The sequence below is a fragment of the Haliotis asinina genome, chromosome 6 (genome assembly GCF_037392515.1).
Source record: "Haliotis asinina isolate JCU_RB_2024 chromosome 6, JCU_Hal_asi_v2, whole genome shotgun sequence".
Lineage (NCBI taxonomy): Eukaryota > Metazoa > Mollusca > Gastropoda > Lepetellida > Haliotidae > Haliotis > Haliotis asinina.
The window spans coordinates 5,255,820-5,268,224 of NC_090285.1; the positions used below are offsets into that span (position 1 = coordinate 5,255,820).

Here is a 12,405-nt window from a genome sequence, read left to right on the forward strand (position 1 = left end):
TTTATCTGACTGTATGTAGTTGTGCACTTTATTGCCTGTCAATGTATGTGTACATATTGCTAAGTTTAACAGTTTCTTGGGCAAACTAGGTTACTGGACCATGAATTATTTCCCTTGGTGGCACAACCAATGTATCATGTAATTATTTCACTTGCTCAGTTATGCTGAATAACTTCATTGTTGGATTACAGAATTTATTGTGGCAAACTGCTTGGGCTGCCTATGCCAAACATCATGTATTGTACAAATTTTAATAAGAATGTTATGTCATTCCAGGGCTTACGATTACCAATATGAACTTCTGAATAAACCACCCCTCACCCCCCTACAGCGAGTCATGTGATTCTTGGCGCCTTAACCAGCTGTAACATATATACCAACCAACGCTGCAATACAGTGGTGACACATTTTTGTATACAACTAAGCTACAGATTTGACCTTGACTTGTGAATTATAGATGTTTTGAAGCTCATTTTGAGAAATATACCTCTGCAAAGTGAATGCAATGAATGAATGACTTTATTTGGTGATGAGGCCCTTTACACAGAGCCAAAGATGTATCAGAGTATTACAGAGACACAGGAAACGCCTGTAAACTCTTACACACATTTATGAAGGGTATTTTCCCGTTGATTGGATATTGTAAACCAAAAGTTACTGTGTTCTGTAATCTGATTGGTTGAAAAACATGATTAAATGGTATTAGATTCCCGGAAACTGAAAGACTATTCACCGCGTATTGACACGTAAACAATTGTTTTGCTGTGTCATCAACAGTGGTGACGTCATTCAAATCATATTGTGACGTAAAGTTAGAATGACGTCACAAATGAGCAACTCCAGATGCTACCATGAGAACCAGCTGACTGGATATTGATGACTTTTCTTATTACATTGTTTCTATGTATTGCTTAGAATAATGGGCACCTGGTTGACATGAAGGAAGTACTGCCATCGTAATATGATTTATTCCATGCAGGAATTCACGAAAAACTCGTCTTCAGTAACTGTTTCTTGTAAGAGGCTTGTCGACTTGTAACCTGCATTGTTGTTCACTCAGTGCTCATGATGTCAATAACAGGATTATCCTATTTAAAGACCATTGATATATTGCGTTTATATTGATTGCTGAGTGGGTCACTGGACATCAAACACACAAACACAAGATAGTCTAAGGTGTCCTAGAAGCAAAGTCCTATTTCCCAGTAGCCTGCAATCTCATTACGATGCCGCTACCTAAAATCGTTGCACAAACAACGCGCATGCACCATGGCGCTATTGTCAGAGACCCTCATCTTTTGCCAAGTAAATACTGACAAGAAGCCTCATGACTATGTTCTATTTACAAGGCCTTTGACCTTGAGCTGTTGTAAAGTCAGCACAGTGGCCGTGTGTATAGATACAGTCGACTTCAGCATTCAGGGACTTGGGTAGTGGGATAAGTATACATGTGTGTTATAATACTCGGCGTAGAGAAAGGTCAGTTTGACCTTATGAAACAGACCACCAAGAGCGAGCATGGCAGTATATATGTAGGTGACTGTGTTATTCCACTCTACAATTGAACAATAACAGAAGGGCGGATCCTATAGTAGGGATCTGTTATTGAAATCTTGTATTAGTTTTCTGAGTGAAGAAACTAAGTTTTCAAGAAGGCTGTATTGAACAATTATCGTACTACGCGCTCCGGGCAGGACGCAGATCAACCATCGTGACAGCTGAAGGCGAGTTTCGTCCCGTTTTGTAAGCAAATACATAACATAACGGTTGCTGGATAACATCTATATTTAATCATAAGCTCCGTGTCCATTCGAAGTAAAAGTGTGAAATATCTATAGGAACAGCGGCTAATAGTTACAGAATAGATAATCGTTTGTGTTTTGGAAAACAATACTTATTCCATGATGGTGATCTTATGCACATAGTGTGGAAAGAAGCGGAATTCGGTCATTAGATTTTTCTCCTAAACGCAAATCAAGACATTGCTACACCACTCAAAAACCAATTCTGGTCTGGTATTGTTTTATTATAAAAATATAACTTGGCGAAGAGCCTTCTGCCATGCTAATGCATGGTGATGCTGTCAAAAGTCTTCAATTTCCTTTCAGATCACCCACAGTGTCTATACCTTGTGTTCTTGTTGACATTACTTGTGAAGATTCGGTTAGAATTAGTCATCAGTAGCACATGCTTGTCTGACTGGTCATTAAATTCCCGTTACGTCGGACGATGGTGATGTTGATCACTGGGTTGCCTGGTCCAGACTTCATTATTTACAGGCCGTCGCCATATAGCTGAAATATTGCTGAGTGCGGCGTTAAACAACAAACCAACAACCAATGAATGCTGTTGGCATGGTGATGATCCATGCGGTATTAGTTTCGGGGGATAGCTTTTACCTTGAATTCATTTGGCGAATGTGTGAAGCCCATTATTCCATCCATCGAAGGCCTTTTTCCGTTCACTGGGACGAATCTGAATTTTTGAATCATGGTAGTGAGGAAGAGGAAGAGCTCCATCCGGGCCATTGATTCCCCCAGGCAAATCCTTCGACCTTGAAATATGAAAACCAAAGACCAAGTTCCATTATCGTGTGTATGTGTGTGTATGTGTGTGCATACGTGCGTGCGTGCGTTCGTACGTCCGTACGTGTGATGGGCGTTAAACGTCATGTTTCTCATGTAACTCACCCAAAGAAAATGGAATAAATTCCTCCCTCTTCTGAATCTTGCCTTCGCCATCAAGGAAACGATTCGGCCGAAAGTTTTGTGGGTCTCCCCATACATCCTTGTCTTGGAGGACTGAATCAAGGTTCAACATGACTGTGACGCCTTTCGGGAAGGTGTATCCTCTGAACTGTACATCTTGTGCAACTGCGTGAGGGACAGCAGTAGGAGCAATATCAGCGAATCTTAAGACTTCCAAAACGGTGGCCCCCACGTAAGGAAGGTTCGTCTTGTCCTTCATGGATGGTCGTCTGCTCTGTCCGACATTTTCCAGAATCTCCTGGAAGCACTTCTCTTGTACATCCGGGTAGTTCAGGAAGAAGACTAGTGCCCACCGTATTGTGGTGGACGTTGTCTCTGAGCCCGCAGCGAACAGATCAGAAACAGTCTGAGTCAGATTCTCCACTGCCAATACAAATGCAATATTTAGTGTTAATAGATCACTATCTATATCTAAATGAGCACTTATATATGTGGCTTAAATAATATTTACAATGCTATGACACTACAATATTGACCCAGTGCTTCACGAATCACATTATTTATGTCACAAAGAACGTGACCAAATAACTATTACAAAACAATAACATTCTTAGCTTTTAAGAGGCAAGTGTGCAGTCCTGTGCGTTGAACTCAGGTCACAGTTAGTTGCATTTAAGCAACGTCGAGCTCGGACAGTCCTTGGGTGGCCAAGCTTGTTTTTAAGCTTGACTTCTGAGATTTTCTAATCTTCAGGCCAGCCCCACACCGACACATGTCATATGACTATAGCATTGCAGCGCCTAAGAGGCAGCTTGGGTTATCCGGGCTAGTAATAATCAAATTCTGATAACAACGATGAGTGAGCATCTAGTCAGATGAGTACTAGGCGCTGCATTATATTATGTTTGTTTTCGGAAAACGTTATGCACCTGCAGCAAATACCGTTATACTAGATCGCACTTACAGTCTAATGTCGTTGTTTCTTGTTTCTGTTGGCGATGTCGCATCTCCTTCAAGTACACATGGATGAAGTCATCCCGATTTTCATCATCGTGGTCGTTCAAGTGATTCTTAATGAAAGGATGAATTAGCAGATTATTCACAATATCTACATTAGCCATCGTATTCCTGAAGCGGAACGGATCTCCAGGCAGAAATCGCACAAGGGGGAAAACATTTAATAATCCCGATGTTGTGCTGCTTTGAAAAGTGTCATCCATTGCTTTCAGAAATTTGATGAAGACACTGTCAGTATATTCAAAACGTTTGCCGAAGACAATGGAACACATGATATTTGATACGGCATTCTGCACAAGACGTTGAATGTCGAAACCTTGGCCTTTCTGTTCGTCCAGGGCCAAGACAAAGTGTGCAATTTCCTCGTGTATTTTGTCCTCCATGATGGTTCTTCCCGCCCCAAACTCTCGCAGAGTGTTGAGAGCAAAACGCCTCTGTTCATGCCACAAGTCCCCAGAAGTTCCGACTATTCCTGTTTAACAAATACACAAGTAGAATAGTAGTAGTATAATAGTAGGATATGGCGTTATGTGTCAGTGTTTGTAGAAATATGTAGAACACTGTTGCATTTGTATCACGTTGTACTGTTGCATTTGTATCACGTTGTACCTGTTAAGACTGGTGACTTGTAACTATACTAACTCTGGAAGACAAGACTCGTGTGGAATGTTCTTGGCATATTCTGGCATATTCTGGCATATTCAAGTGCAGTGTTCCCCAAGGTGAAAGGTTTGGAAGCGTCTTTTGTATACAAAGCGGGTCTAAATCTTGTCTTGATCAGACGACATTTGACGTTTCGTGAAGACCAGCAGTTGTGTGACTATCACACATCCTGGTCCTGATTTCTTGAAACAAACATATTTATTATTACTTTAAATTCAAACCATCTGAGTTTTTAACTAAACAGCATTTTAAAGAAAAAAGAGTAATCTATTCACCAAGCCTAAAGTGTCTGCTATGTTTCAGTTTAATATTGATTGTAGTGTATTTTGGGAAATCAGTGTCCTATGTTTTCTCAAATTTGAGTAAAAACGATAACTTAAGTCAAAACGGCTACTGCATCGTATTCCTGTTGATTTTATACCTTATTATGTTTTACCATTAGTGTCATTCCTGGTGGTTTGAATAATTAGCCCATGTTTGTTACTGTTGTTAGAATTGTCATATTCCTCTTTTACGCCAGGTTCTTTTGCTGACTGATTTCCACTTACTATTTTAAGTGGAATGGACACTTACCAGTGTCAAAATAGTGCGTGGTGTGAGTGCTGTGTTGTACCGCTAGCTGTACAGTGCTGCTAAGGTGTGGTATGGGTCAACTGTATGGTGTTGCCAAGGTAAGACATGGGCCAGCAATGTAGTGTTATCAAGGTATGACACCGGTCAGCAGTATTATTATGCCGCAAAGTGTTGATGTTATTTACGCAACTGCTTTGAAAATATGAAAATGCATAAAGTTAACAATGGGTGTAAACATGACCTCCAAATGGAAACACTATTTCGAGAGTGACATATTCTCACAGTGATGCTTTTCCATTCAAGGAAAAAGTAATGTTCACATGCATGTGGTATTATAATCAACAGAGGCTGTATATTGGCACAGTTAAAGTTTTCAATACCAGTGTCGTGCCTGCCATTAAACACCTTCCAACGTACCTTTTCCCTTTAATATAAAATCACTTAAAAAAGAGTGCGGTCTGTCGGAGAAGACGTCGGCGTTCTTGACTATGGCTTCTTTAAGGACGCTGTAGCCATTGAGGACGATGAGAGGCTTGTGGAAGACGTACAGGCTGAAAATGTCGCCATACTTCTGTCGGAGGTTCTTAAACAAGACCCTGGGATCAGTACCCATGGACAGGGCGTTCCCCACGAATGGAAGGAGAGGGGGGCCAGGAGGAAGTCCGGGTGCTCGGCGCGTTGACAGCCACAACACTGCCAGTATCACAACCAGAAATACGGAAACTGTTGTAACTCCAAAATCCCACATCGTCATACGCTGATAGTTTCCTCTCTGAATCTGATCCGAGACACTACATTGACAGTACACACTGATAAATATTAGCAACGGTTTGTCTATGTTAGCTAAACAGATATCAGATAAACAGCTGTCATGTGGAGCACACATTTCTAGATATCTGTCATACCCTGACGAATACATTAAACGAGGGTTTGGATAAGTAAATCACACTTCTATTGAATACACGTGTATTGTATTTGTAGATGTATGTATGCATAAATTGGGGAACAACCAAGGAGCTCATTCACTGGCAGAGAATGTCAGTTCGGTTCTCAACAGTTTGTAAATGTTACATTGACTCGAGCATCTGAAGATAAGCGTCAATCAACGAATATCTTTGGGTATTTCTTTCAGGCTAGTATAACTTGATTACTGCTTACATCTGTGTAAAACTCACTAACTAGTACCATATTACAGACACGCGTTTTTCAATTTGAACCCTATTTTCACATGTGATAAAACAAACTGAGTTACAGAACACGTTATATAGAGCAATACAGATGCTATTGCTTTGGTGCGATATTCACTGATAGCCCCATTTTGTATACAGAGATGCACTCATTGTTGTCATTGCAAAGGAGACATGACGTCACAGACAATAGCTCAATGGAAAATGACATGAAGAAACAGGGAGTAATGGCAATGGGAATGGAAGTAAACATTTGCTTGTATTTCCTGAGAGTGTAACGCTCTTGTGTTGTTATTAACATTTACAGGAACATTGACCTCAGGTGAACACTTCACTTGCCTTCATGTATTTTGTAAAGTTGGCTCAACAATGATTTCCAGAAGTCTGGAACTTATTGACACTTTCAGCATGGGTGAGTTATTGTTTCGACTACACATTGACAAATCTTATAAATAATTCAGAATAGGATCAGTTTAGTGTCTTAGGTAAGTGGTTTTATATTGTATTTCTGCGACACATTCACCCCATTTACGCTTACGTTTAGGGTGAGTATCATGTGCTCCCAAGACAAAGACACTTTGTGCCTTTCATAACTGATAGCCTGTGTTGACTTTGTCCGCTGTGTCCACTGGATGACCTATATGTTGATAATGGTACGGGACGACCCCTTTTATAGGTCGCTCATGGGGCCGCTTGTGTAACTACGGTGTTGAGTCAGGACGCCGACCTTTCGATTTTCCACTAGTCTACGGACGTCGACCAGTGGTCTCCTGTGACGGTTAGGCTGAGTAGGGTTGCACAAGGGGAACATGTTGCATGTTATTTACAACTGACTGAAAAAATTATAATAACAATAATTAGCAGGGTCTTGATACTGAACACCGCTAATATCTTTGACATAAATATCTATGAAATGGCTAATGAATTCACATTTGATTTCGAAACGGCAAAAGCACAGCTAGATCAGAGATTCATCATACAGCTCGCGTCAGTCGTTACTTAGTTGTTGGCGGATTCATGTACAAACGTCAACAAGTGGAAACGAGAGTGGATATCATGGCTAAACACTGCAAAAGACTGCAAATCCACTGCACAATGGTGAAAGATGAACACAATCTTCAAAGCTCATCTGTGTCAAGAACACAGATCAACACTGAAAACATGGAGCTGCAGTATGCTGCTTACCAGCGTCCTTCCAAAAAAGGAAATGCCAGGATTTGGAACGACCACTGGATGACACCCGTCACCAGGTTGGACAAGGAACACCGTCAGTGAGACGACTTTCTAATTCAGCATCCCAAATGTTGCATTTGGGTTAAAATCTGTATATCAATCTCTGTGAAAAAAATTTGTGTTTTATGTATCATGCATCATTTATACGCATCAGATATGCAGTGTATTTATTAAAAATGTCATGTATTTACTTATGTTAATCATTGTGAAAAACGTTAAAATCTGTCACATATGTTTGTTGATGAGTATTTCAAGTACCTCTATGGAAATATACTGATCAAATATAAACTAGAGTCGTCTTCTCAGTCGGTGTGCACTCAACCGCATAATCCAGTTATCCTCAGTCTTCTTTGTCCTCGTAATTCTTCATGGATTGGCAAAATGAAGTAAGTGATATCTTAGGATTGTGTTCACAATTAAACTGTCATGGCCTAAAGCACAAGCATGTTTAGCAGCTCAAACAAGCAAAGCTATATTCTCCACCTACAATTACCAAAAACATTTTGGATGTATTCATCACAAGGACATGTTTTAAGATATTTGATTCCATGATTACCCCTATTCTGTGTTATGGATCAGAGATTCGGGGAATCACTCATTGCAGACATATCAAAACTGTACAATTTAAGTTTTGTCAGACGTTTCTCAAAGTCAGCAGGTATACCAATAATACCTGAGAGACTGGTAGACTTTTAATACCACTATACCTGTTGATCAATAATGTACTGATGCAGGCTGTTGCAGCTATAACGGAATAGACTCCCTTATGAGGAAAACCAAATGCTCAAATCTCTGGATGTTATCAATAAATCTACCTGGGTTTTACACGTAAGACAAATCCTGTTTCTCTAACTAAGGCTGTGGGTTTGTATGGATATCACAAGAAATTGGCTGCATTTAAACATGTATAACTATCTTCAAGTAGCGATATTATGACTGCTTCCTTCAATATTGGCGCTCCGCACTTGACTCTGCATCTAACCGTAAATACCATTCACAATTTAAATCTTTACTTAATGTTGAACGCTACTTGTCCTGTGACCAATTACCATATCAACGGGAAGTTTTAGCTATGTTCCGCTGTAACAACTTCAGATTAAACCGGTTGCCATACAAATACACCATATGACTAATGTCTCTGGCTTTACTGTCACTCTGACGGTTTAAACTACATGCATGCCAAATTTCTAAATGCAACGCATTCGTTAATATAAATTTTGGTTAAACCATCAATTAACGCCAGGGACTTCGATAGTGTAAATTCAGCTACGGTCCAAACAGGTATCAAAAGAATGCAAGTACTTATGATCCCTGGTGTGGTGATCTACCTTTAGTTACTCGCGATCTATAGTCCATTTTAATTGTTCATTAATAGTATTTTCTGTAAATAGCTACTTCTATATTGTATCTGTGATATTCTAGTTAGTATACTGCCCATCGATGGCAGGCTTAATATTCACAATAAATGTAGTATCAATTTTCAATTTCTTGTCACATTATGTTTGAAAAACTGCCCATTCAATTCTCTCACTAACACCCCTCTTCTGCTTTTGACATATGCTCCGACATCATTCACAATAATTTTGTAATTGTATTCCTAGTATTTGATAAGCTGTCTACGCTATTTTGTGCCCATATTTGTGAACACACAAATATGTAAGAAACCGTTTGATGTTTGTGCAAACAGATGATTGTTTACGATGAAAAAAGGTAAACAGCAGATACATACTTCTTTCATATCATAAATTTCGACCACTTTACATTGTAAGCTAAACAGACTTGCCATAATCGTTCATCGGTGTCTTGCCGCTACGATTCCATGAACTTTTTGGATGGCATGAACAAACTGCATCTGACAGGCAGTGGATCGAACCTCTAAACTGTGTCAAAGTGCTTCAACATATGTGTTGAATACAAAGTCAGGGTGTAATAATTAAGCCTGTCATTTATAGATCATTTTCTTGTAAAATCACGTGGTCATTAATTATTTGGAAGTCTTAGTGCCGATGGGTCGAATCATGCTCGAGTGGTTCTGTGCGAATTTGTCGAATTCCATACCTTGTTAACACTCTGGGAGAGTCTAAGTTTATTAATGAAGGGGTCGACTTGTATTGGATTAGACAACACGAAGGTAGACCCTAGTTCTTGTCCCTATCTTCCCTCTTAGTGAAAAAAAAATATAATTGCTTAACATCAAATTATCACTTACGACAAAACACTCTTATTTATCTTAAACTGATGTTATAAAGTGTAGGATAGCCGATTATCTCATCATTCACTAATGATTAAGAAAGGAAGGTGGGCTCGATGAGAACTAACTACAGAATACTAACTGAGATTTAAAGTTATTATATATGTTGCTTTATACCTATATAATGTTAAAATGATTATTGTGAACACTCTTGACAGATCATTATGCCCCGAAGTCACTGTATTGTATAATCTTTATTTACTGTATTTACTTTATGACACAATATTTTATAAACTTTGACATGCAAATCATCAGTATTATGTGTATTAATGACTCATGATCACACATGCCATTCTGTAGATAGTTCACAAGTGTAAATAGCGTTTTATGTCATATCTTGATGTGTGATCAAATCTGTTGAAAGCTGAAACTGACAGAAATTTGGCCTGTTGCCATTCGGATTTGATAGTTTGATGTGATCTATACATGATTCTTATTTGCATCATTTATCTCAATTACATCTGAGTAATTGACTAAATCAGTTGCACAGGTGAATGCAATGTATCATATCCCACAAGTCGCGGTAGATGAGCGGGTTGGGCGGCCCAATTTCTGTGCTGTAAATTACTGGGAAAGCATAATCCCAAATAAAACATGTTACATTTAGCCACTTTCTAAATGGTCTTGTGGAATCAGAGAGATTAATATGTTTCTTGGAAAATACTCTGAATTTTTCATTTTCATGAATGGCCCCTTGCTGGAGTGACACTATCCTCCTTCTGGCTCCTGGCAATTTTTAGACAGTGAAACATAACAGTTAAAACTAACGGAAATGCTACTTTTAGAACTATGAAGGGTGCAAAATGATATCAATTGCATGGGACTTACGACTAACGTATCTTTTCCAGAGGGCAATTATTAATACGTTGCTTTAACGCCTATCAAAGTGCAGCCAGTCAGAGTTATTTATTAATTCGTCGAAGTTAATGTATTCACTTACTATTTACACTATGTATATTCTTATAAAATCTACCGATTAGTTCAATTTCTTTTATGTAAAACCAATAACTAAATGCAGGCATACACTGAAGGGACCCTTGAATGAATGAACCCATGAAAGTCTTGGACGAATTTTGTCCATTCAGGTGGATTCGCTAAGTATGTCATACTCATATGCACATAGTGCGGCAATCAGCGGCCATGTGACATTTTTTCTCTCTCTTCAAGCTGAACCATGTATCGGTGTATGTTGCTTAATACTAAGTTACAGCTGTGTCAGTTTTGTATGGGAGAAGAACACGTTGAAGAACCCATAAAATCTTTGTTTTCAGTGCACTTCGTGGTTGTTGGTTGGAGGCAAATAACGCTTCCAACTTCTTACAATTAGGATGAATCTCGGGTGAAACTTCCCTCTACATATATACTCAAAATGATCTTTCAGCCAACGATACAATTTGTATTTTGGCAACACCTAGTGACATTGCTGTAGCAAAGTAGGAGCAACATGACCTTTTGGGTAATCTAAAGTAACTGTCCCGCTTTAATGCGGAAATAGAGTTTTCTATCAATCGCTAATACATTCTGTTTGTTTTTTTTCACTCTGGCTACTCGCGGCACTACCAGTATGCTGATATATAGCAATACGCTTTTCAAACGATACGTACTGCAATATTATGTCTGACCGTGAGTGAGTGAGTTTAGTCATCTCTGTTACCTATGGACTTTGCCCTGAATACAAAGTTGCAGCCTGGAAGAAAGCCTTTGTTGGAGCAACCGGCATGGAGAATGATTAGTGTTTTTCCTTTCCTTAGAGGCAGCTTCCTACGTGACCCCATATCACCACCTATACATGTACCTAGTTACTGCTGGCAGTGTGCGAGGCATTGACCCTCTTCTCGTTCAAGTACACTGGCTTAAACACTTCTATACGCTTCTTCTTCATAACCCTGAGAAAAATATTTCTCAAGCGAACGATATCAGAGCGTACACAGAGTACTGACCTATTCTTCCCCAAACTTCTCTTATAACGATACCCCGAAAGAGTGTAAGTGTCGCCAGAGTGTGTGCTTTGATACTCTGAGGTTGTGTTCTTGACTCAAATGCTTTTTAAAAATTTTCAGTGACATGTATTTGTTTTCAGAATGGAGATAGTTGATAGCCTGCTTTACAAGGTTCTTTTGAAAGTTGTCCAAATGTTTTAATTTGTGTGATTTTGAAACGACCCCTACCTGCTTCGCATCATCCTCACAATGTGTTCCAGAACATTTGTCCGTACCCTTGCTGATACTTGTAAAGCTTTTGATGCCCGCTTACGGAATTTATTAATGGCATAAAATGGTTTGCACCTTTCAGCACTGAAAAAAATCGTACACTTTAATCATCAACTGTTTCACGTCAACATTCAACTTCATGTTGCATCAGGCATGTGTATCCCGTGCACGACGAGAAAGTGGCTGTTCCGTTTCTGTGGTTTCACCCCGCCGCGACAGATAACAAATTCTGCATTTTCAATTATGATAGTTTTTTAAACAACCTTTTTGGTGGAGTCCAGAAAATGTTCAGATATAAGAAAGCTGCTGGGTATTAGTAAATGATAAACATGTGTACTATTTTTATTTATGTGGCAATTTCGTACAATGAACAAATTTGCAATTCATCGGTCCGTTTCTGACTCAAACGGACTCAAGCACCCATTAGGTTTCCTGGGAATTTAGATTCCAGCGAAGGACTGGTTTCCTACAATTTCTTCGGGAGGTGTATTCAGTAACACTACCGCGAGGGCTTGGTAATCACTATGTGAACCTATCCGGACTTAAAGACGCTGACCCGGCAC

At 39.3% G+C, this 12,405-nt stretch overlaps 1 protein-coding gene across 1 annotated transcript; it reads right to left on the bottom strand.

Annotated features, from left to right (window-relative positions):
- Nucleotides 1–2,375: 2,375 nt before the first annotated feature.
- LOC137287337 (cytochrome P450 2U1-like) lies at nucleotides 2,376–5,709 on the bottom strand. The gene is made up of 4 exons (XM_067819587.1): nucleotides 5,379–5,709; nucleotides 3,673–4,197; nucleotides 2,691–3,131; nucleotides 2,376–2,554 (listed from the first exon to the last, which is right to left on the bottom strand). The coding sequence occupies exons 1-4, from the start codon at nucleotides 5,707–5,709 to the stop codon at nucleotides 2,376–2,378; spliced, it is 1,476 nt and encodes a 491-aa protein (XP_067675688.1).
- Nucleotides 5,710–12,405: the final 6,696 nt, after the last annotated feature.

What these genes read in the sequence shown, in the direction of transcription:
- LOC137287337 (XM_067819587.1), bottom strand. Translation starts at nt 5,709, where the DNA reads ATGTGGGATTTTGGAGTTACAACAGTTTCCGTATTTCTGGTTGTGATA. An exon ending in TTTTATATTAAAGGGAAAAG is followed by an intron (nt 4,198 to 5,378) that starts GTACGTTGGAAG and finishes TTTGTTAAACAG; the next exon opens with GAATAGTCGGAACTTCTGGG. An exon ending in ATTTATTCCATTTTCTTTGG is followed by an intron (nt 2,555 to 2,690) that starts GTGAGTTACATG and finishes TCATATTTCAAG; the next exon opens with GTCGAAGGATTTGCCTGGGG.